Below are 25835 nucleotides of genomic sequence, written 5' to 3' on the forward strand. Positions count from 1 at the left end.
CACCTCAAGATCCCTTCTTCCATCAACGTGTTTTATAGTTCCAAAGAATGTGATCCAACGGTTGAGATGAAGCTTGGATGGTGGAGATGAGAGGCAGGAAGGTGGGCCACACCAAGCTCTCTCATGGAGGTTGGACGATTGCTTGTTTGGGAGAAATGAGAGAGATGAGAGATGTGAGTGATGAGAGTACTTATGTAAGAAAGATATTTGACTTTTGGGGATGCGTAGTGTACTTGGGGATGGGTGTGAGTGATGGGAGTGATGTGTACTTGATTGATATGATTGATGGGATTAATGTGATGGATTCTCTTGGGTTAGCAACACGCGGTGTTTTTCCTTGAACTGAACGCGGACCCACATCTCCTAGCCTGGGTATTGCCTTAGCGCGTGAGACGCGTCATCGGAACCGCGCCAACGACGCGGTCGCAAGGATATAAGTCTCAGGTCAAGCCAACTCTGATATATGGGACACAATTTAGGATCACGCGTAAACACCGATAACAGATCACGGGTCACCGAAATTTGACCGGGAGGACCATGGAAGCCTTTGAAACGGTAAGTGCTAGGATACGGGTCTCACACCTGCATCTTGCATTGTGTGATTGTGACTACTGTACACCCTAGTGACATCAGGGCTATGACCTCCATAGGCATGTCGTGGATGGCTAGATGGGACACCGAAAATATTTGGTTCGAGCATCTAGGCACTTTAGATGTCTGTGGGTGAAAGTCCCTTAACCTCCATAGAGAGGAGACACTCCAACATCTAAACCGAGTGGATTACATGATCGCCCGAGTACCGAATACTAGTAGGTTACGTCTCCCATGTGTTGTGGTCGGTTGAAAGAGGGTGTGGCCTTATCCGCCCGATTCGTAGTAGGCAAAACTAGGCTGAGTTTGACCAGCTTATAAATGGGTCCGCTATTGACATGCTGGGTAGGTGTTGGCTGACTATTGGCCAGGCGGATAGTGAACTCTCTTTCACTCACTTGATTGCATGCGATGAGGTGGTAATCTGGTTTGGAGTATACTAAAACCCCGGTGATGATCCCAGAGATATACAGTACTGATATGTGGACTTATTGAGTAAGAGTTGCATACTCATTCATTCATTCATTCACTATCCACTCGGGCTGGTGGTGTACAACTAATTTGATATGTGTACCTTCACAATGGCCAGGATTTCGGTTAGGTGCACGACTAACCTAAGATCAGGAGTTTATTACATTGAGTCTAACTATCCAAATTTAGGTACGGGACTTGTTTAGATAGAAGTCCCTTGTGGTGGACCCCGTAGCCTACAATACTACGTACTATCATACCGACTTCACACTTCATTTTGGTCATTTCATTCGCATCACATATTGCATTACATCCGCGGCATATGGCATTTTGAGTTGCTACATTTCTGCACTTATATGACGTAGACGAACTTAGCAGGATCTACATATTGCATTGCATTTGCAGTATATGATATTTGGCTTATTATGATCTGCATTGCATACTCTGATATTATATGACTTGTGAACTTACCAGTACATTTTCACTTACTCTGATATCTTATGATTTATGATCTTACCAGTATTTTCGATATTGTATGATTATGGCATTGCATTGTATACTTGACACTTACCTTGTACACACACTTTCACCACCCTCTAAGCTTTCTATAAGCTTATGCACGATAGATGCGTGCAGGTCGCGTTAGGTTGTAGTAGCATTGAGCTTGGAGTATGCAGCAGACTTTTAGAGCTTTGATTTTCAATATATATATTTTCCTTTCAGTATTGTATTCAAATGTTTATATTAGTGGATATATGGTGATGATGTTGCCTTTGTGATTTGGGTAAACTTGTGGTTATGCTTTTTAAGAGATAAATGTACATTGAAAAATCCTCCTTGTAGGATCCAAGGATCGCAATCTAGTGTATAGACGCTGGGAGCCAACAATGGGGTACTACGGAAGCTATTGACACTGGATTCGACGATCAAAAATTTTTTAAGCCCGGTTTTCGAGTTTGGCGCGTGACATGTACAGTACTGATATGTGGACTTATTGAGTAGGAGTGCATACTCAACATTTTATTCATTCACTATCCACTTCGGCTAGTGGTGCGTAACTAATTGTTATATGTACCTTTATAATGATCAGGATTTCGGTTGGGGCATGCGACCAACCTGAGATCAGGAGTATACCACATTGATATGAGACTGGTTTGGATAGAAGTCTCTTGTGATGGACCCCATAGCCCGCGATAATACGTATTATCGTCCCGACTTCACACTCCAGCTTAGTCATTTCATTCGCACCGCATATTGTATTGTATCCTCAGCACATAGCATCTGGTTTATTATGCTTCTGTTTTGCATAGCCTGAATAAGGTTGATGGTATTATGGACTTGTTAGGATCTGCATATTGCATTACATCTGTAGCATATGAAATTTTAGGTTGTTATGTTTCTGCATTTATATGGCCTACATACGGCTAACAATATTCATAAACTCGTCAAGATTTATATATTGTATTGCTTCCTCAGTACATGATATTAGCTTATTATATTTTTGCATCGTATAGTCTGAATAAGGCTGATGGTATTTATGGACTTACCAGCATATTTCTGCATTGCTCTGATATGGCATACTTGGTACTTACCTTGCATACACACTTACACCACCCTCAAAGCTTTATATAAGCTTATGTACGATAGATGCGTGCAGGCGGCGTTAGGTCACAACATCGTTGAGCTTGGAGGGTGCAGTTGTCTTTTGGAGCTTTAATTTTCGATATATGTATTTTCCTTTTAATAATGTATCTAACTGTTTATATTAGTGGATATGTGATGATGATGTTGCCTTTGTGATTTGGGTAAACTTGTGGTTATACTTCATACGACATAAATGTACGTTGAAAAATCCTCCTTATAAGATCCCAGGATCGAAATCTGGCGTATGGGTGCTGAAAGCCGATAATGTGGTACTACGGAGGTTGTCGGCACCAGATTCGGCGATTGAAAATTTTGTGAGCCCGGTTTCCGAGTTTGGAGCATAACAAACCCTATTTATAGACTTTGATTAGATACTTAAACCATCATTTCAAATGGGTTAAGTTTGAGTTTAAATCCAATTGGTGTGACCAGCTGAACGAACATGTCTTTAGAAATAAAAATGTGCAAAACCAAAATCACGAGTATACTCACAGAGAAAAATCGATGCTGCGAGTGTACCCTAGTCTGCACATAGACCTAGACCTAGACTTGGCAGCAAACTCAGTTGCAAAAAACCGAGAGACTTGTTTAAAGAAGTAGAGAGAAAATTTGAATTTTGCAAATGAATAAACTGAATTAAAAGTAAGCCTATTTATATACTTTAATTAGATACCTAAAGTATCATTTTAAATTGGTTAAATTCGTTGAACCCAATTGGTGTGACCACCCGAACAAATGCATCTCTAGAAAGAAAAATGTAAAAACAAATAAAATAAAATCACAAGTATACTCATGGAGCAAAACCGACGATGCAAGTGTAACCTCAGTCCGCACATATACTTGGCTCGACATGTGCATGTGTGGTCTAACGCATATGTCGGATTCGGCTAAGCATTTGTCACACATACACACCCCTTCTTGTTATTTTCAATTATTCAAAATCTACTTCTTTTTCTCATCTATTTTCTTTTTCTTCGTCTCAAAGTTTTCTGTTTGGTTAAGCAAATCGTCTATATTTTTAAGTCACTAAATCAGACTGATGGTTGGAAACCACAACACTGGGATTTGATAAGCTAATTAGGTAAAACTTGTCCTAAGTTTATGTGATCATGTCCATGCACGCGTCTCACAAAGTATGTGGTCTCATCTCATTTACATAGTAAATCATAATCTAAAGAAAGGTAACCTCTACCCTTCTTTTATAGCTTTAACACATGACTAGAAGCTTTTGAGAAGCTATAGAGAATCGAAGAGTTGTACTTTGATATTTCAATAGAGTGTGATGAATGATACACACATAAATGGAAATTACTAAGAAATTGCATATGTTGCATGCATTTATTTGAACTAAACCATCCAAATTATATGTGCCATTTTAGATGTATCAAAACTAAAAATTGATTTTATTTAATTATCTAATTGTTTACATACGATTTGACCAAGCCAAATTTGACAGCTGGTAAGCAAAGACGTGGTGGAACCATTGTACAAAAGATCAAAATGAGATCATCACAGTCATTGTGATTGGTAGGAAGAGATCGTGAAGCACAAGAAAAATTGCTACTACAAGACACGTGTAATTGCGCATGAATAAAAGCTATCACATGACACATGGTAAAACAAGAGAAGCCATATGCTCCATCATGGCCTAAAGAGGACATTCACAGTCGCTGTTTTAATTTATGGTAATTCTTCTCGTAGTATATGGTAAGAGCCAAGTGGTTGCACATACTTAAAGCCATAAGTGGAAAGCTCGGTGACTAATAGTGACAAAAGATATACTAATAGTGACGAGAGACATAACGTGATTGGCCACACGCATCTAGAAGCAAATTGATTACAGAAAAATCACACGAAAACCTCTCTCAAGATAAAAATACAATCAGCAATATTTGCTAAGAAATTGACTTATTAGAGGAATATCTGGCAAACTCATCTTGAGTTGAAAGTATAATCAACCATATTTGCTAATTGGCCAATTAATTAAAAGATCTTAGGGGTTGATTCTGATACAAGTTTCTCTTTAGCAAACCACCTTACACATCTATAAATTTAACAGCGCATGAAGAGTTAGGAACCCATGCTACTCCAATACAACACAACACTACTCTTTTCAGCGCAATGATACCTATCCTTCATCCTCCATGAATGATAATAATAATAATTATTATTTAATCTAACTTCTCCACTATCAGCCAAAAAATACTATAAACCAGCTCAGAAAGATTAAATTAGAATATGATGGGTAAGCACTCTATATTTGTAACCACATCATTGGACCCAAGAAGATCTTTGGATCTCAAATAGATGGCTAGCAGGGCCCTCGTGATACGTGCCTAGAGATTTTGCTCGACCATCTTGCCACGAAGTTCAACTAAAGCTATGAGCAGGTCATCATTTAACTATGACTATCTTGCCACAAATACAAATCGAACGATGATTAGGTGGTTGTTCGACGATAGCTTTGCCCATGAATAGAGGTTATTAGCAATTAATAGATAGTCATTTTCATGACTGTCTCACCACAAAGTGAGGACCCAAAGCGATTAACATGTTATCACCCCACCAACCTTGCCACCACGAAGAATGTGACTCAATGACAAATGGTCAATGGTTTAAACAATGGACCGACTCGCTCCATAAAGCTCAGCCATGTTGGGTAATAAACAAACTATCATTTCCCAACGACCATTTCCCCACAAAGCTCAACCATACAATGAATGAACTGTTAAAGATCCGCCCACCATTAGCCTTCTCACCATGGAACCTGGTTCTGCGCAATAAGCAAGCAGTCGCCGCAAGGATTATCCATTTAAAAAGCTAGTTGTATGATAAACAAACATTCAGTACCTCTTCATACAAACTATGGTTGTATCACATAACGAAGTCCAACCCGTGATGAAGTGATTATCATCCTTGATAAACCATCAAGCCATATAGTTAACTGAGCAAATGATCCAACTTTCATGCCTGACTACCTATTTGTCAGGAATGGACAGTCATTTCTAACAACTGTCTCACTACAAATGGATTGTTGTTAACTAGCCTTTTTTATTTTTCATTTTTATCATTTACTTTTCTAATCGACTGTAGTTGAAACTTATTTAGTTGATCAACTTCGGTGTAGTTTTATTCTTTTAAGCTATATTATGATCATTACATTGAACAGTAATCTATCACGCACTTGAATAAAAATATTTTCTCCAAAGGTAAAAATAACTCATTAGAAGGATGAACCATTCCCTTTGCAAATCGCTTGATTCTGCATGACGGTGGTTAAATAGTTGGCAGATATTCACCGATCCAGTCCTAATCTGTCTATTTCGGTGTCTTAGATAATAAAGTGTTCAATTCAGGTTGAGTCGCTATCAGCTCTGGTATGCCCGACACATCACACACATATAACACTTGCGCAATCAGATTTGATACCAACACTAACTATTAGATTAAAGGACATTTGTATAAAGAAGAAACATATGACTACGATGACTAACAGAATTGTTCTTCTTCTTCTTTATTATTATTATTATATATATCTTTTTTTAGTGTTAAAATGTACTATGCCTACGATTACCAACACACTTTGCCTGGGATGACCATAGCGTTTTATTTATTTTTATTTTTATTTTTTCACACACACTTACATATGCCACATTGGATAGGATATTTGTTCAATCAATCTGATATATGTTAGAAATTAATCTGGCTACATTTTGTTTCAAAATCTGTTTGGTTTAATTTGAGTTGATTTGTTTTGAGTTAATTTGTGCCATGTTTACAGTCCATGCCTATCAAGGGCGACACACAGCCAGAATATCCCATAACTCTACAAAATTGAAATGATGGTCAGACATAGAATAAGAGGGCACCCTCCGCTGTACCAGTACCACTATAAGCTACGGTGGTAATTGGAAAGAAGTGGGGCCCACTTGTTGTAATCAGAACATCCAGCCTGTCTATAAGACGAGTGACCTGATCAAGTTACCTCCAGTATCCAAAACTCAGGTGGGCCACACCACAGAAAAAGTTGCTGTCATGTGGCTTATATCCTGTCAAGGCCATTCAGGGTCTTCACACGGCCTGGATGAAAGGTCAAACAAAAAAACAGTCTGTTTTGCAACTCGGGTGGACCCCTATGCAAAACAAAGGTATTATTCCCTCCTATCTTGTTACCTGTGATGTGGCCCACATGAGTTTTGATACCTAAGGCTAAAATTAGCTCATTCATCTTATGCACGGATCCGAAGTCCTTCATATATCACGTGGGCTGCATGGTGAGAGCACCTTTAAAATAAGAACATCAGGCAACAATACATGAGTAGAGTCCGAGTCAACTCGGATGAGTTGTCAATCCAATGGATAAGATTGTAGACTGCTTATCAGCCACGTGCTTCTCAAAGCTCCTTTTGACTTCATTCCTTCCAGTCAATCAGACCATAAAACCGATTTCCTAGCGGCTTCTTTATCTACAGAGAAACTGCCGACACAAAGCTTGCATGTTTACTTAACATACAACGTTTTTATTTTACACTCACGTGCCACTTGTATACTACATCCGGGCCGTGAAAAAGGTGGGCCAGATATTAATCCACACCTAATTATCTGACATGAAGTATGTGTGGCCCACCTGCTGAGTGGGTTGTTCCAAGTGAACTTCATGGTATGGTCCACCATTTTTACGGCTCGGATGTTCCATTGAAATGACCCATAAGCAAAAAAATTTAAAAATATATTAAAAAAATAATTTATGTCACAGCCTTAAGTTCGAACATTTTAATGGAAGTGGATAGCCTGTGGCACCCGCCACTGGGATATCCACGTGGCACGAGGTAGCCCTGTGAGACCCATCATGATGTATGTATTTTATCCACACCCTTCATCTATTTTTTCAGCTCATTTTAGGGCATGAACCCAAAAATGATGCTGACCCAAGTTTCAAGTGGACCACACCACAGAAAACAGTAGGGATTGAGCACCCAATATTGAAAACTTCTTAGGGCCGTACGACCCACATGATGTTTTACTTTCCAGCAAACCTGTTCATAAGGTCACATAGATCTGTGTACTAACAAGCTAGCAGAGAAGAAAAAAAATAAGAAGAAAAAGGTAAAAAAAAAAAGTCGCGTAGATTTTGGATGAAGGGAATATACAAATATAAGCTTCATCCAAAACTTCCATTCCCCCGATAAGTTTTCAATTATGTGCGTTCAATCCCCACCATTTTTTGTGGTGTGGTCCATTTGAGATTTGGGTCTACATAATTTTTGGGATCCTGACATCAAATTATCTGGAAAAACGGATAGACGGCGTGGATAAAACAAATACATCATGGTGGGCCCCACAGAGCTTGGGCCAAGTCGTGCACAGTCAGTTCACACTTCACTGTTAGACACCCCCACTGGATTACGCTGGAAGAAAGCCAACTCCATTTCGATTTTCCGCGCTCTTAGATTTATTTAAAAATACTGATCTTATTACAGTGATTCAGCACAGGAATGGTAGCTTCGATTAGATTAACGTCATGAATTGCAATTCCTAATAATTGCAATTCTACACGCCAAACAGCCAGTCAAATCAATGTTATCATTCCACGCAGGAAACAACTATGTGAGTTTCCTCTGTTGCCAGATTGATACTCAGGAGAACAATAACTGTACACACACGCGCACAGCTAATCAGACACATGGCATACTTGTTCAACAATCCAAACTGTTCATATTACGGATTCCAGTGTAGATTTGAAATATATCCAAAATCAGACCGGTTTACAATCTTAATCGTTATTAATAGATGTTTGTTTGTTCAAAATGGATTTTTGGCCTTTTATTCTGACCATTCATTTCATCACCATCAGTTGGAAAGTTAGCAGATACTTTCACAAGGTTTTAGTATTATGCTTTTTCTACCATGTGGTCAGAATTTGGATGGTTTGGATTGACGGATCTGGACACGAAATATCTACATATTCGCACGAGTACAGATCGGTAATGCACGTCTGTTAGGCCAAAAGCCAGATAAATTCCTTGGGAGATACGATTCGTATCCAGACGCCGACGAGAAATTCCATCGCAACATTTCAAGGGCGAGTTCATTTTGCATCTATCGCGACTGAGAGTTTTTGCACACCGGGGCCCACAATCAGAGATTTTTCATATATATGAACATTCCCTTTTCTCTTTATTACCATATATAAACTATTATTACATATTCAATCTTTATTTATGATACTATACTTTGATTTTTAGAGTTGCAAGTGAACCATTGATTTTTTTTCATTATTTTAAATTCATATACAGGTAATGAGGGTACAAATCATCTAATTCAGTAGCCAATAAACATACAGTTAATAACATGGACAGTACCGATTTTTGGACCACTGAGCATGTGTGCCTGGGTGGGAAGCGGCGCACAGGACTTGGAACAGCGACAGAGGCAAAACGAACTCCAACACGGTGGGAGACGACACTCGTATCAAAACGAACCGCCCTAGCAGGACTTGCGCTGACCAAACGACCGAATCCAACAGTCAGGTAATGCGGTTGCGTGGTGACCCTGCTACCACAGTACGCGGATTGCGTGGGGACCCTGCAAACAAGGACTTCTGTGGTGACTAATGTATATCTTTTATCCACCTCCACATGGAAGCAGATTGCATCCTATCGAGGGGTGTACATCGGGCCGAACCAAGTCAAACTAGACTCAACCCGGCCCGGCCCGGCCACCAACCAAACTCAGCTCGAACTCGGCCCGATCACCGGGCCAACATGTCCGGCCCGAACTCAGCCTGGTCAACAATTAAGTTAGTTCAGGTCAGTTTCGAACCTTATAGCAAGTTCATAGGTTTGGCAACGTTCTCACTTCTCTATCTCGAATGTTTATATATATATATAGGAAAAGGTACTATGCGCTCGAGCTCACGATAAGCTCCATGAGGTCGAGCGTGTGGGCCCCATCGTGATGCATGTCGACCATCAACACCATGCATTTGATGGGTCCCCTATAAATTATGCAATATCCCAATAATCAGCTGTATATGGAACTCAAGTGGGTCATACCATCTAAAATCATGTGAAGACATGCCAAAAACATATAAAAGCACTTGGTGGGCCCAACTGAGTTTTGAATGCTGCTGAAACTTGGTCTGAACCCTCATCCAAGTGGGACACACATAATGGATGGGCTAGATTTCCAAACCACATCTCGGTGGGCCCAAAAAATGATTATGAATGTTTTAATGGTGCACGGCCCCTCTCAACTTCTGTATGTGGTGTGGCCCACACAAGTCACAGATTGACTTGATTTTTGAGACCTAGGCCCACGATGGAATGGTGCATCTGACTGATGGGGTAGATTTTTGACACGCATCACGGTGGGGCCCACATAGCTTGACCTCATGGGACGTTCCCATCAGCTCGAGCGCATAATACCTTTTCCCTATATATATATATATATATATATATATATATATATATATATATATATATATATATATATATATATATATATGGCCGAGTTGGGTTTCGGACTGAGTCGGGCCGAACTAGGACCTGTTTAAACTCGGCCCGAACTCAGTTTCGAGCTGAAGAAAATGGCTTGTCCCAGACCGAACTCAGTTCTGGGTTGGACCGAGTCGAGCGAGTTAACCGGGCTAGCCCGGTTCGTGTACAGCCCTAGTCCTATCCCCACCCAAATGGTAATCCGTCCTGGCAAGGTGCAATGGGGCCCAACGTGATGTAATTGTTTTATCCACGCCTTTCATCGCTTTTCTCATATCATTTTAAGGTATGACAAAAAGAATTAAAAATGAGGTAGGTACAGGGCTTAAGTGGACCACAAAGTGGGGATTGAATGTCCACCATTAAAAACTTCTTGGGATCTGGAGAAGTTTCGGATCAAGCTGATATTTATTTTTTCACTTCATCCACGTTTACATAACCTTATGAATAAGTTGGATGGTAAAAAAAACATCACGGTGGCCATTAGAAAGATTTCAAAAGTGGGTGTCATTATCACCGCGGCTTCCTTTGGTGTGGTCCACTGGAGCTGTGTACCTGCTTCATTTTTATGATCATACCTTAAAATGATTTGATAAAAGCGATTAACAGTGTGGATAAAATAATTACATTACTGTGGGCTCCACAGAGCCCTACTCGTACGGATTACCGTCCGAGAGTGGGGGTAGGACATAATCCGTGTCCCCTATACATACGTTTTTCCAGCTCATTTTAAGCATATCAGCCCAAAAATGAAGCATACACCATAAGAAACATGGGAAGTAGTAACATCCACCGTTAAACCTTCCCAAACATAGTAATGTTTATTTGCTATCCAACATGTTCATGGACATGAATGAAGTCGAAACACAATCTGTTTAATCCAAAACTTTTATGGCCCCAACAGTAGGTGCTCAATCGTTTGTTTGATGTGGTTCACTTAGTGGGGGATAGGCATGCCCTAAAATAAGCTGGTATAATGGATGTATGCGTAGGTATAAGACATACATCATTGTAAGTCTTCCATAGACCAATTAACACAGAAGTCCTTAGTGGTAAGCTTGGTTGGTAGCTCATTTTATTTTTTTATTGTACAGGTGTGCCAAAATTGATACAACGGCTTGATGTAAACCTATCAACTTTGACCGTAACTATAAAAATAAGTAGATACATCGAATATGAACGTATATAATCAGATTATGAGAAGATTGATCGCTTATTTAGCCACTTGCAAAATTTGAAAATGACCAAGTGATAATCGAAGGGTGGGGTTTTTCCTCCATAGATGAGTTACTTTATCACTTAAGTAAGAAAGAACTTTTAAAATACCAGTGTAAATCAAATAAAAGGAAAAAACTTACAATTGGTTATCTTGAACAACTATAAGGATGAGTTTCTTAAAAGAACTGTTTGATATTGAATAAAGATCAAATTCAACATATGACCGTAAATATGAATTACAACTAAATATTATGTCTAAGAATTACCGTTATTTGATTATCATTATTCTTAATATAGTTTAAAATAAAGTAAATTGATAGATTTGTTTAATTTGATTGGTGTCAGACTCTTTTTGTTTTGTTGATTTCATCTGTTATTTATACAGTTTTATTCTAATTTATTCTTCCATATCCTTTTTTCCATTACGTCAACTATTATAGTAGTTGAAAAGTCTTTCTAGGTTATTCACTTATCTAAATCCTTCTTTTTATGACTATTCCTATTTCGTTCCGCTTATGAACAACTCTTAGTCACTCACTCCACTTTTGTCGATCAAGGTTTTGTTTTAGCCATCCTCATTCGCTTTTTATATATTAAACAACTTGACCACCTTTCCTAATGTCGACCACAACACTCCGTTAACTATCTACTAACATGTAGAACTAGTTTTATGTCAGCTATAATTCACAAAAATCACTATTAATCCTTGAAGATATTTTTTATTTGTTTTCTATTCATCATGCAATGACACACATCACCCTCCTATTAACTTTCTCAAGATAACCGGAAATAGGGTACAACAAGCTCATTATGTAATTAACATTCACATTTGGTGGACCCAATTACATGGTGACCGTGACCTCTAACCTTTGTAATGACTTGCATGGGAGATTTTATTGAGCCAATGCATCGCCATTGTACACATAACCTTGTTGACCAAGCATTCACTTGACAACTTTCAAACATGCTCCCATCAATGATAACAACAAGACTCATTTAAATCCCCCCTACAGAAGTCAGTGGTATCAGCGTAACCACACAATCTGCACCCACCTGGAGGCATACACCCCATACATCAGTAGTGCGGACGCAGAAGCGGATTTCCTAGGAAAGACTAAGTTCCTGTGCAAGGATGCCGGGTGGCGCCCACCGAGATGTTTGTGTGAAATCTATCCCGTCAATCTGTTTCAAGAGCTCATTTTAGGACGTGTGACCAAAAAAGATATGTATCTACCACTCAATTGTTCCACACGAGAAAAAATAGTGCGCATTCAGTGAGCACTGTTGAAGCATTCTCATGGCTATAAAAGTTCTATATCAAGTTATATTTATGGTGTTTTCACTTCATCCCATTTGGAATGACCTTATAAACGGTTTGGATGGCATATAAACATTAAGGTGGAGCCATGAAGGTTTCAACGGTGGGAATTTATTTCCCAATTTTCCCTCTCGTGTGACCCACTTAGTTTTGTATCCTTCTCACTTTTACTCTTACATCCTAAAATGATGAGCTAGCAAAATGGATGGACGGAATGAATTTCTCACATACATTGCAGTGGCCTCACCCAGCATCCCCGAAGAATGTAAAATCATTGCTTGAAGCCACCAACCACATGAATTTGTGAGTGGGTCCTATTTTTGGGTACCTTAATCCTGATGGGAAGTTTGAGATGAACAGATTGGATGGCATGAAACCACTACGGTGGACCCCACACCCAACTTGAAAGGTTTAATGGTGGGCGTCTCCATCCCAACCGTCCCCTCTTATGTGGCCCACCTGAGATGCGCCAGATGGACTCGTGCATGTCGTGAACATGAAGTCGTTTCCTCCACGTTTGCGCAAGTCACGGCCCACGTGTTGCCTTAGTCACGCTGGCGTTCCCTCCATGCTAGCTTAATTCCACATGCACCGTCACATCACAAAAAGGAACGATGGGTCGGCCGTCCACATAGTTGATCTTTTATTCCCTAAACTGAGTTAGGGATTTCTCAGAAAATTTCAGAATTAGACATTCTAACCCTTTGACCAGTGGACCATAAATAGATGGCACAAAATACAACGACTTAGAAAAAGAAGCCAACATGTGATTGCTACTGTTTTGAAATGTCGAATAATTTTGTGTCATCCCTTATCCACAGCGTGTAAGATTCTTATCAGGTGGGCCACACATGATTATCAATTTAAATTTAACTTTTGGATTATTTAAATTAAGTGATTTAGTAGATCGATTATAATTGTGATCACGGCTAATATATTTAAAGTGAGATGTTTAAATTATTGTCCCTATAAACAGTTATTAAACCGGATATAAAAATCTACAATACGAAAATCTTATAATAGAAAAGTATAATAAATAAGCTTCTCAATCTCTATTTTCAACAAATAAATATTTTGGTCATCTCACCCATTAAAATAAAAAATAAATAAATAAATAAACCTTTAGAGAAGCTCTCTTATGGGTGTGAAGTGTGAAAGGCCTAGCCTAGTGACCCTAAAAATTTAAACGGCCTTAATAGCATCACTTGCAGGAAATGAGTGGATCAGGACACTATTCCGATGTACCAGAATGTATTAATACCTCACCTTTTGATACAAGTTTGTATAAACCAGACTCAAGTTCTAACAAATATCCCAACATCTTCACAGAAAAGCGTAGTTAAAAAAATCTTTACTGACACGTGTGATTTAAGATTCCAACTGCGCCCATAGATCAGTTGTCTTTGGTGAAGATTCTTCTTATGGTACATCAGCGTTAGATTTCTTTGGAAAATTTAATATAGTATCACAGCAGCCGTTGATGTTTGAAGCCTTCTCTCATTTCTAGAGTTTTTGGTCCAAAGAAGATGAACCGTAGATTTCTGATTCATTGGGTGTGTACAGCGTCTTGATGTACCATAGAAGTGGAAAGTATGGTTCATTGATCTGTGCCGTTGATATAAAGGCCCCACAGTGGATGTGAGTGAGGAAAAAAAATTACTTGAGCTTGGATGATCCTACCCAACGAATTTCTGGCTTTTCATGAAAATATTACTGTAGTTTTTGAACCATCTATTTAAAGACAACTGTTTGAAGGGTTAAGATTTTCCCATCTAGGAGATTTTGAAGCACTACACTTCCACAGTGGGTCCCACCATATCAATGGCCTGGATTCCCAAATTATGGGGCTGCATATGGAAATGGTGCTTCTGGACACGAAGCGTCAGGATGCATTCGATTGTACAGTTCTACTTTGGAAGAAAATTGAATTGATTTCAACGGTCAACTCGTCTATTCCAAATTTTGACTTTTAAGCAATCCCTACCTAAACTGAAGACAAATATCTCAGCGTGTCACGAAAATAAGGACTGATAAGGATACAGCAAATCTCAACCACCCAAACACGACCATCTGATTCACGTGGAATCAAACGATCCACTACTCAGGAACAATGCGGTTTTCGGTTTGTACAAGTGGGGCCCATGATTATTTATATCCAGATCAATGATCTGGTGGGCCCCACCATGGATTGCAGTATGTTTCCCAAATCTCCTAATTTGACAAACTAGCCACCAATCTCTAGCCTCCTTCCTTAGTTGAATGTGAACCGTTGATGTGCGTCTTTTCTTAATTGTCTACTTACAGACCACATTGAATGGTAGGGAACGTGCAATGGACCATCCAGAGTGTGGCCCATCAAATCAATGGTCTTGATCGCTCAACCGTGAGCTTACTTGTACAAACAGAAAACCCAGATTGGATTAATGATCAGTTTAGATCAATGGATTGGCATGGTCCATCGATGATGGGTCCATCAGATCAATGGACTAGATTAAACAAGCATGGGCCGCACATGTGCAAACTAGTCGCACAACAGGCAAGTTCCCTGTGGCCCACAAACATGAAGTGGGCCTCTTATGAAATATATTAGTGAGACGCCAAAAGCGATGTTCATGCAGTGTTGGAACCAGCTAAGCAGAGTGACAGATCTCGTTGTCGGTAATTTCTCGGGCTGGTAATTTCTCCTGAGATTTTCATATTTTTGACATTTTTATTGCGATATTATCCGAAAATCACTATGAAAATAAATTATTTAAAAATATTTATTGTACGTTAATAAGTAAATGTAATATGTAATTATAAAACGAATTATTTTAGCTTCTAAATGTTGTTTACGTTAAAAAATCGTGATAATTTCGAGATAAAATCGTGGGCGTTAAACCTGCGAGATTTTGAAAATATTACAATAATATCGTCTATTCTCCCACAAGCGTATATTCGAGATTTTTGAGCATCTCTTAGACACGTGAGGCATCCGATGGTGGACTGGAGTGGGTCAGAGCATGCTTAATGAAGTACCCTAACTGTTGAATGGCCCAGATATCAGGCACGTGTGCCGTGCTGCCAGATTTATCTCCCGGTCATTCCTTGCTCTTTCAGGGATAGCAAGTTCGGATGCGGATTGGATACTTACACACAGCCAGAAGAGGTGTACACGAGTGGAGCTGAGTCAAGTATTGACCAGCTCGTAGTTGGCTTGGACTGCTCAAGTCCCAGCTTATGCTCGGCTTGGCTCGGTCTTCGAGATTAGAACAACAGCTCATGCTCGACTCGTCCAAGTTCGAGCCGAGTTCGAGAAGAGTTTCAAGGAAAAAATTAGGGCACGGACGACTCACAACATTGCCGAGCACCACAATGTTGAGGAAAGTGGATGAGCTTTTTGATGAAGACTTGTACACATCTTCATTAGCAAGAAGAGCAGCCGCCTACATTATCGATTCAAATATCTGGGTTAGCTCATCCATGGCCTCCATCGCGGTCTCAGGACATGTAGATCAGACGGCTCGGGAGAAGATTCCAGAGTTTCGAAAACAAAACAAGATTTCAACGATTCAAGACCTAATCGTGGGAGATGAGATCGGGAGAGACGAGATCTAGATCGAGATCGAGGGATTTCTAGACGAATTGGGAAAGGGATGGACAATTTTAGGGGTTTGAACGGTTTGGGAATGCTAGAGAAACCCTCTCCCTTTTTCCTATCTTTGGATTTGATTTTTGGAAGAATGGAAGCGGTGAGGAAATGAGGGAATGCAAAAGAGAGAGAGAGAGAGAGAGAGAGAGAGAGGGCAAAGACTCGAAAATCAGGATGGAAGGGGTGTTAGAATGCAGGTGGTCGCACGCTCATTTCGAGCAAATTAGAAGGTTATGTATACCCTGGTCCCTGTACCGAGTCGAGTCGAGTCGAGTCTATTTCGAGTACTATTCAAGTTGAGCAGGGTCAAGCTCGTGCTCGACTCGAACTCATTTCGATCTCTAAAAATCAGCTCGTGCTCAGCTTGAACTCTTTTTGAGCCGAGTCGAGTCGAGCTTTTTCGAGTCGAGTCGAGCGAGTTACCAAGCTAACTCTGCTCGTGCACCACTCTAACTGCCAGTAAGAGTCGCTACTAGTCGTAGGCGGTATCAAATATGTTGGATCACTATTTTAGGTAATGATCCAAAAATGAGGTAGATCAAAATTTCAAATGGACCACACTGCCCGAAAACGGTGGTGATTGAACGCCGTTCATTATTTTTTTTTTTTAAGGCCCACTATAATGTTTATTTGCCATCAAACTTGTTGATTAGGTTACACAAACCTGGATGAAGGGAAAACACAAATGTCAGCTCGATCCAAAACTTTTGTGGCCTCCAAGTAAATTTTAACGGCAGGTATTTAATCACGCTGAAATTTGGATCTGCCTCATTTGTCTAATGCTCTAAAATGAGCTGGAAAAATGGAAAGACGGCGTGGATAAGCATAATCATACATGTCATGTCCATGACCCTGTTAGGGCTGTCAATGGGCTGGGTTGTTCTGATGGGCCTTTGGGCTTGGCTCGTATTGGACTGGGTTAGATGTGATGTATCAAGCCTGATGGTCGGGCTCGGGCTTAACTTAGGAGCCCAATTGTAAACGGGCCGGACTCGGGCTTACAACTCAAAGCCCTATAAACCCAGCCCTACGCCCTACTAGCTGGACTCGGATTCGGTGGTGACGACTCCGGTGCCAAGTCGGTACTGATCGGTTCCGTGGGCCTCATAATGACATATGTCTTTTATCCATGCCGTCCATACATTCTATCAGCTCATTTCAGGTTACTAGCCTAAAAATGATATATATCCAAATCTCATGTGGACCACATCACCGGAAACATTGGCATTGAATATCCACCATTAAAAATTTCTTAGAACCACGAAAGTTTAGGATGAAGCTGATATTTGTGTTTTCCCTTCATTCATTCAGCTCTGTTGGTCTAATCAATTGGTTGGATGGAAAATAAACCCTACAAAGTTTTTAACGGTGTGCATTCAATCACCAATATTTCATGTTGTGTGGTCCACATGATAGTTGGATCTGCCTCATTTTTAGGCTCAGGCCTTAAAATAAGCTGCAAAACTGGATGAACGGCATGGATAAAACACATTCACCATGGTTGGGCCAACAGCACCGACCAAATCCAAGTCCCTGCCACAAAAAAAAAAAAAAAGTTTTAAATCTAACACCGTATACAAGCAGATATACATGATCTGAACCTATCATCTAGTTTGCCCCCGCCATGTATGAACTATAACCCAAAAGTCACATTAGTTGTGCAATCTTATACATATGATCGGATGGATTTTTTAATTCAGTAATGGACCGTCGCATAATTTCTGTCGGTTTACCTTTTGTAGTCTACCAGATCCCATGCACGCTTCCCTATATCCTTAAAACCCGCAGACTATTTTGTGCGTGGTCCCCATGGACGTATTGCGTCAAATATTACGGTAAATGGAACGGTTGTGAGCGCACAGGATGAATGGTGCGCCTCTCATATTTTTTAATAGATAACTAATAATATACTGGCAAGGTACCGAAACTTGCGGTATAGTACCGTATTTTCCTCCAACATACCGTTTCTTGATGAAATCACTACAATTAAACTAGTAGGTCCTGCTACAAGTATCATCTGACACAAAATTCAGGCTGATCCTTTCATGATTTAGACCACGCTGTTGGAATCAATGGACAACCAATGTTTTGATTTTAGTGTAAGTGTGGTCCACCTAACAAGTAGATCATATTTAAATTCTGAAAATATAGTCATCTTGGTGGGACACATTGTTTTTCATGGTACTGATTACTAATTTCCTAATTTTCTGAACAAAGGTTATGTTGGTGGGAAAGATGTTACGTACCACATGATGCCAACGGAATTTTTAACTCAATGCGACTGCAGAATCTCTGGCCTAGAGACGTGTAAAAAAGAATCAGCTATGTGAGGGGGTGTTTGGCGCATGGTAATAGACTGGATTAGGTGGGATGGAATTGCACTTGGTCGCATGCCAGCCAATTCCACTCCATGCTTGGGAAGAATAGAAAAGCTTGGAATTAGCTTAGATGGAATTGCATTGGCTCTCATGCCAAATCCACTCAATGTTAGCCAGTTGTGTAGGTCCCACCATGATGTGTGGGCTATATCCACACCGTCCACCCATTTTTTGAAATCATTTTAAAGCATGAGCCAAAAAATCAGGTAGATCTAAAGCTCAAGTGGAACCCCATAGAAAGCTGCAGGGATTGAATACCTACCGTTGAAAACTTCTTTGGCCCACATAAGTTTTGGAACTGCCTCATTTTTAGGCCCATACCATAAAATGAGGTTACAAAACATATAAACAGTTTAGATACAGCGCATGTGTTATTCTTAATAATTTCAAATGATAGTGGGTAGCATGGAATTAAGCTTATACCATGGTAACATAGGAGAATCCGTGTCATGTAATTACGTATTTTGAATCTCATCCCACCTAATCCTTCCCAATGCCATGCGCCAAACACCCCTTCAGGAAATCCTAAGCATCTTGTCCGTGGATCTAAATATAAAAGGAAGGCAAACATATGGATGGATCTGATCATTCGGTGGTCATTATTATTATTAGTATTATTATTGATTTGTGTTACATCTAATGAGCAGTCAAGATCGGTAGATATAGACAGTCCATTTGGAGAGATACGACTAAGAGCACTATAACTTTTAGCGGGGAGAAGGAAAAAGTGCATTTTGCCTTGGTACCCACGGCTGGGCACACACGATTGAGTGGTACCATGATCACAACCGTCCATGAAGTGAACTCTATGCTACAGGGAATACCGTAAGAAACTAATGCTAAAAGGATTATTTTGATCATAACTATTCGTGATGAATAATGAAAACGAGATTTTCAATAGCTCACATTCAACTATAAAAATTCAAGGGTCAGGATCATCGATGAAGAATGACAAATATTTATGAGAGTAAGAATATGAAACATGTAGGCCCCAAATGGGTGGCAACCCACGTTGGAACCTGAGGGCGGGGCTTCGGTGGTTCTGATGTGGATGGATCGTTGACTGTGGGGCCACCCCAATGTATGTTCCTTTCATCCAGGCCGTCCATCAATATTCAATGGCTCACATTCAACTAAAAAGATTCACTAGGTTAGTATCATTGATGAAGCGATGGATGGCGTGGATAAACAGATACATCACGGTGGGCCCCACATAGATCTGCCCGTTCCTGGCTAGAGACGAACAGGCGGGGGTAGGACCCAATCCGTTTCCTGTAGAATATAAGTCAGGCCGGGCCATGTTGGATCGGGCTAAAATGAGGTAAACCCAAGCCCGAGAAAATATGATGGCATACGAAGCCCAAGCCAGGGCCACATGTGAAGCTATTGGGTCCAACCCAGCGCGAAGCCGGGTCCGGCTGGTCCGGTCGGGTGGGCTGTCCGACCGTTCCCGTATTCAAAAATAAAATGTTAAAAAAATACAGCTTCGGCGAATAAATGGAGGGAATTGATTAGGTGTTACTTGGGTAACACCTTCGTTCGTGTTATCTTTATTGTGAAAGGCCCATCTTTATGAATTTGTTATATATCCATACCGTCCATCCGCTTCTTCAACTCATTTTAGTCGTCATACCAAAAATATTAAGCTGAAAAAATCTCTGGTGGGCCACACCATTGGAAAATGTGGTTAATGTCCATTAAAAACTTTTTGCAGGCCCCAAAAGTTTTAGATCAAGATAATTTGTATTTTACCTTCATCCAGATATGGTTGAGCTTATCAAACGGATTGGATGCAAATAAAAATTACAGATCTACTTACAGTGAGCCCTGGGAAGTTTTTAATGGTAGGCATTCAGTCACCACTATTTCCTTTGATGGGTCCACCTGAGATTCAGATCTCCTTAATGTTTGAAACCACGTCATAGAATGAGCTGGAAAAACAGATGGACAGTGTGGATTTAAACACATCATCAAGGTGGGGCCCACGGTTAGGGTAACACCCACTAAGGTGGTATCAGTACCTAATCCGCTCCCATAGCTGAATAGGTAAAAAAAGTCTGGTCGCCTGGCAGCGGCTGCGTCCTATGTTCAAAGGCATGATGTATATATCCATCTTGTAAACTTCATGGAAACCTTCCCTTTTATTTTTTATTTTTATTTTCTTTTTTTCTACCTCTTCAGTTGAATGAAAGACAAATATACTCACCACAGCGAAAGACTAGAGATTCGTATACAAAGGCAACGAATGAACTATTGTCAAAACCAAACTGATATTTACAACCCCAGTCTTCAGCAACACGTTCCACATACCTTTTGTCATTTCTTGACAAATGTAGAAAAAAAAAGAAGCGGGAGTAAATCCCTTTTCCTATATTCCACGTCGTCTTTGTTTGCATTTTCTTTGACGTTTGGAAAAAACAGTACCTTGAAAACGTTGAAATTTCTTTATTCACTTCTATAAATTGCCTCTTGCCTTCCTACTCTTCTCCTTCATTCCTTAACATTCAGCTCTCTCTCTCTCTCTCTCTCTCTCTCTCTCTCTCTCTCTCTCTCTCTCTCAATGGCCACCAACAACCATGTCCTTCTCTCTAAGATGGCAATGAACAACGGCCATGGTGAGGACTCTCCTTACTTCGATGGTTGGAAGGCGTACGACGCCAATCCATACCATCCAACAGAAAACACTGAGGGAGTTATCCAGATGGGGCTTGCCGAAAATCAGGTCTATTTTCCTTTCAGTTTTGTTTCAAACACTCGATTACAGACATTATGGTTTGTAATAGCCGAACTAACAGCGTGCTTTCTTACGTTTGATTTTCAGCTTTGCGTTGATCTTCTCGAGGACTGGATCAAGAGAAACCCCCAGGCATCGATTTGCACGGCCGATGGAGTGTCAGAATTCCAGGACATCGCACTCTATCAAGATTATCATGGCCTCCCAGAATTCAGAAATGTATGAAATCTAAATCTAATGCTGTGATGATTCACTCGTGTGGAAGCTCCCTGCATGTGTGAGAGATTCAAGTGAAATAGACATAACCTTATGGCTGACTTGAATAAAATGTCAGGCTGATTAGTCATGAGGTTGGGATACAAAAGAAAAGGCAGTTCCCACATGAAATTGAATTCGACCAAAGATCCATTTTCAACATTCATGTGTGGCCCACATGATGATCATTTCGGCCTGAACTTTTACGAAAGGTGGCTACACGTCAGTGCCTACGCCACTAACGTCTTGGATCTCACACACGTTTTTCATATATATGTGAGAGGCTAGTGCCAAAGAATTTCTCTTTTCCAGCTTTCTTAGGATGGCCTGTATTGCAACTATTCCAATACATGGACGGTTATGATCAAAGGACCACTGAGCATGTGGGCTCCAGTTAATGGCCACACGTGCCGATCCTAAGTCGCGGCAGAGGCAAGAAGAATTCTTATTAATAACCACCGCCAGAAAGTCAACAGTCAATACATATTCGAGGCTAGTATACGACGGAAAAGTCAAATGCTACGTGCCTGCAACTTTCTTGACACGCGTTTGCAAAAGTCAAGGCTTGGACCACTACGGTTTAAGAGCGTGGATAGAGACGTGGTCTACTTATCAACGCCATTGACCGTTACAGCCTCCTCTCAGTTCCATCCACACACATCAGCACATATGCAAATATATAACACTCCAGCTTTCATTAACGTTGTCCAAAACAATTCTATATATATATATATATATATATATATATATATATATACACACACACACATATGAGTTATGCTCCCCTACGCACCTACGCACGTGCGCACCTTTGCACACGTGCCATGGGTGTCTAATCTGAACGGTCCATGTGATGCGGAATCCCATAAAACCCCATGTAACAAATTTTCATCCCGATCTAATATTCTGGTGGGCCATAGAAAAGAGAAATGCAAATCAAGGGAGGAAACTGTTTTCATTTTTCATGGCCCATAAAAGTTTTATATGAAAGTAAAACTTGGGCCCGGGGGGTTTCACGAGTTTTACATATATATCCATGCATGTGACTTACAACAAGTAGAGGTAGATGTGGTTGCTAGTGCTGATGGTAAGATTGGTGTTAACGTGGACAGGCCGTTGCCAATTTCATGGGAAAAGTGAGAGGAGGGAGAGTGAGGTTCGACCCCGACCGGATAGTTATGAGCGGCGGTGCGACTGGGGCTCATGAGTTGATGTCGTTCTGTCTAGCTGACCCTGGCGATGCATTCCTTGTCCCCACACCTTACTATCCAGGGTATGATTTTTCTTCCTCTTAGTAGATTACTGTTCAATAGCCACATGATTAGTTTCATTGCTTTTTAAACAGAGTGTAAGATTATTCTAAGTTAATACCTTCTATTCAACTACGTTTAAATTTTTATATACTGGGAAACCATCTTTTCTCCTTTTTCTTTTTTCTTTTTTCTTTTTTCTTTTTCCCTTAAATCTAGCATATTTAAGCTAGTTTCAAAACTATTCCTGCATCTAACGTTGAAGTATGGTCAGTAAGAGTAACGGTAGGATTACTAGTGTCTGCACCTCGAGCATGTGGTTCGATGATCTAGATTATCAATCTGTTGGGCCCTACCATGATGGAGGATTACCATAAATCTCGTACATTAGATAGTTGGGAATTAATGGTTAACGATCTGGATTAAGGAAATATAGCCTCGCTTCTCTGTTTCTCATTTATCGTGATCTTCAAGGTGAAGTCTACCTTGTGGACCGCTCAGATCTCCGACACACTTTCCAGGTTGGCACGAGTGCTGCCTGAGGTGCTGGGTACTGAGGAATTGTGGGGGCCGGTTAGGTGACGCCCTGGCCACACTAAAAACGGTGCGGCCCTTATTATGGGGCCCACCTTGATGTATGTATTCTATATCTACACCGTCCATCTGTCTCGCCAAGTCAAATAGGGTGAAAGTACAAAAATGTAGCAGATCCAAATCTCAGGTGGACCATACTATAGGAAAATATGGTGATTGAACGTCCAACCATTTAAAACTTCCCCACCGTAATGTTTATTTTCCATCAAACCTGTTGATAAGGTCACATGAACCTGGAAAAAGGGACAAAAAACAAATATCAGCTTGATCCAAAACTTTTGTGACCCATTATCAGTTGTTAATAGTTAATCACAACTATTTCCTATGGTATGCTCCACATAAGATTTTCATCTACTTTGTTTTTGAGATCATGGACTAAAAGGAACTGAAAAAACAGATGGACTGCGTCGATTTAGAACACATTCATCAAGGTGGGCCCCACAGTAGGGGCTGCACCGTCTTGGGTGATGCCAGGGCCGAACCTAATCTACTCTTGTAAGGTTACTATTAATGAAGTAGTAATGATGCTACCCATCAACGTCAAAGCTACGTTTCAACAGTGGATTGGCCTTTGGCAACGCCGGGTGAATTATATGATCCTCGATCCGAGGCTTTGCCCAGTATACACAGGTGTTCTATTCTGGCCATCGGGTCTCATGTTTCTTTAATCTAGACAGTTTGTCTGTTGCTTCCTGGACAATCTTGACCTTTCCATATATATATATATATATATATATATATAAAATCGTAAGCCATCCTACATTAATAAACATCTTTTTTTTTCAGCAGTTAAAATTTCAACTCAGAAAAACCTTTCATTGAATTGCAGATTCGACCGAGACCTGAGATGGCGAACAGGAATGCAACTACTTCCAGTCATTTGCAACAGCTCTAACGATTTCAAGATCACCAAAGTCGCATTAGAATCTGCATACGCAAAAGCCCAAGAAGCAAACATCAAAGTAAAAGGAGTTCTTGTTACCAACCCATCTAACCCATTGGGTACCATGTTAGACAAAGAAACCCTCATTAGCCTGGTGAGCTTCATCAACGAGAAGAACATCCACTTAATCTGCGACGAGATCTATGCCGCCACCGTCTTCAATCAACCTACCTTCATCAGCATCTCTGAGATAGTAGAACAAGACCCAAATTGCAATTTGAACCTCATCCATGTAGTCTACAGCCTCTCAAAGGATATGGGCCTGCCAGGCTTCAGGGTCGGCATTGTCTACTCATACAACGATGCCGTTGTTAGCTGCGGCCGCAAGATGTCAAGCTTCGGTCTAGTCTCGACCCAGACCCAACATCTAATTGCAGCTATGCTTTCAGACGATGAGTTTGTGAACATGTTCATAGCTGAGAGTGGTAAGAGAATAGCTGCTCGCCACAAGATCTTCACATGTGGTCTAGCTCAAGTAGGAATAGGCTGCTTGAAGAGCAACGCCGGGCTCTTCTGTTGGATGGATTTGCGGCCACTTCTCAAAGAATCGACAATTGACGGAGAGATGGCATTGTGGCGGACAATCATCGACCGTGTCAAGCTCAATGTATCACCAGGTTCTTCGTTTCACTGCTCTGAGCCTGGCTGGTTTAGGGTTTGTTTTGCAAACATGGATGACAAGACAATGAGAGTGGCGATAGAGAGGATCCGAGCCTTCGTCTTTGAAAGCAAGGAGGTGGAGGTGGAGGTGCCATCGAAGAAACGTCGTTGGCAGACGTCTCTCCGGCTAAGCTTCTCTTCTCGAAGGTTAGATGATGTTACCATGACTCCACGGGGTATGTCGCCGCATTGCGCAATGTCGCCCCACTCGCCGCTTGTCCGAGCTGCGACCTGATCATTACCCGCTGTTGGATCTATCATCTAACGGTGGATGGGTGCATCATTTCTTTGAACACATGGCCTAAATAGAGCCGATGAATTTTTTACAATATACAGCCTCATAGTCATTGGTTTTTATTGTTTGCATGCATAATGCATGTTAGGAGTTTTATTTAGATACGAGGGTACGGGTCCTTACTCTTACTCCGGTGGTAGACGCTTAGGAGTTTCAACGTCTGGTTGGTTCGAGTACCATAGGTGTTGAAATCTCACCATGGCGTGAGTGTGTGGTGGTGTGTGTGCGTGTGTAAAAAAAAAAGATACGAGGATGCATAACCTTTTCTTTTTATAGGGAGTTGACATTTATACGCAACTATTTGATAGATACAGCCTTTTCTTCTACTTATGGTGAGACAATACAAAGTATTACCCA

At 40.6% G+C, this 25835-nt stretch overlaps 1 protein-coding gene across 1 annotated transcript; it reads left to right on the forward strand.

Annotated features, from left to right (window-relative positions):
* The first annotated feature begins 9057 nt into the window (after positions 1-9057).
* LOC131232322 (1-aminocyclopropane-1-carboxylate synthase-like) lies at positions 9058-25538 on the forward strand. Its single transcript, XM_058228557.1, has 5 exons — positions 9058-9236; positions 21256-21469; positions 21569-21700; positions 22849-23009; positions 24410-25538. Exons 1-5 carry the CDS (start codon positions 9058-9060, stop codon positions 25416-25418), a joined length of 1695 nt encoding a protein of 564 aa, XP_058084540.1. The 3' UTR covers positions 25419-25538.
* The last annotated feature ends 297 nt before the right edge of the window (positions 25539-25835 follow it).

Source organism: Magnolia sinica, chromosome 18 (genome assembly GCF_029962835.1).
Source record: "Magnolia sinica isolate HGM2019 chromosome 18, MsV1, whole genome shotgun sequence".
NCBI classification, from domain to species: Eukaryota; Viridiplantae; Streptophyta; class Magnoliopsida; order Magnoliales; family Magnoliaceae; genus Magnolia; species Magnolia sinica.

Coding starts and splice junctions, on each gene's coding strand:
- LOC131232322 (XM_058228557.1), top strand. CDS start 9,058: ATGGACAGTACCGATTTTTGGACCACTGAGCATGTGTGCCTGGGTGGG. Junction 21,701..22,848: donor GCCTCCCAGAATTCAGAAAT/GTATGAAATCTA, acceptor TAACGTGGACAG/GCCGTTGCCAATTTCATGGG. Junction 23,010..24,409: donor CCCACACCTTACTATCCAGG/GTATGATTTTTC, acceptor ATTGAATTGCAG/ATTCGACCGAGACCTGAGAT.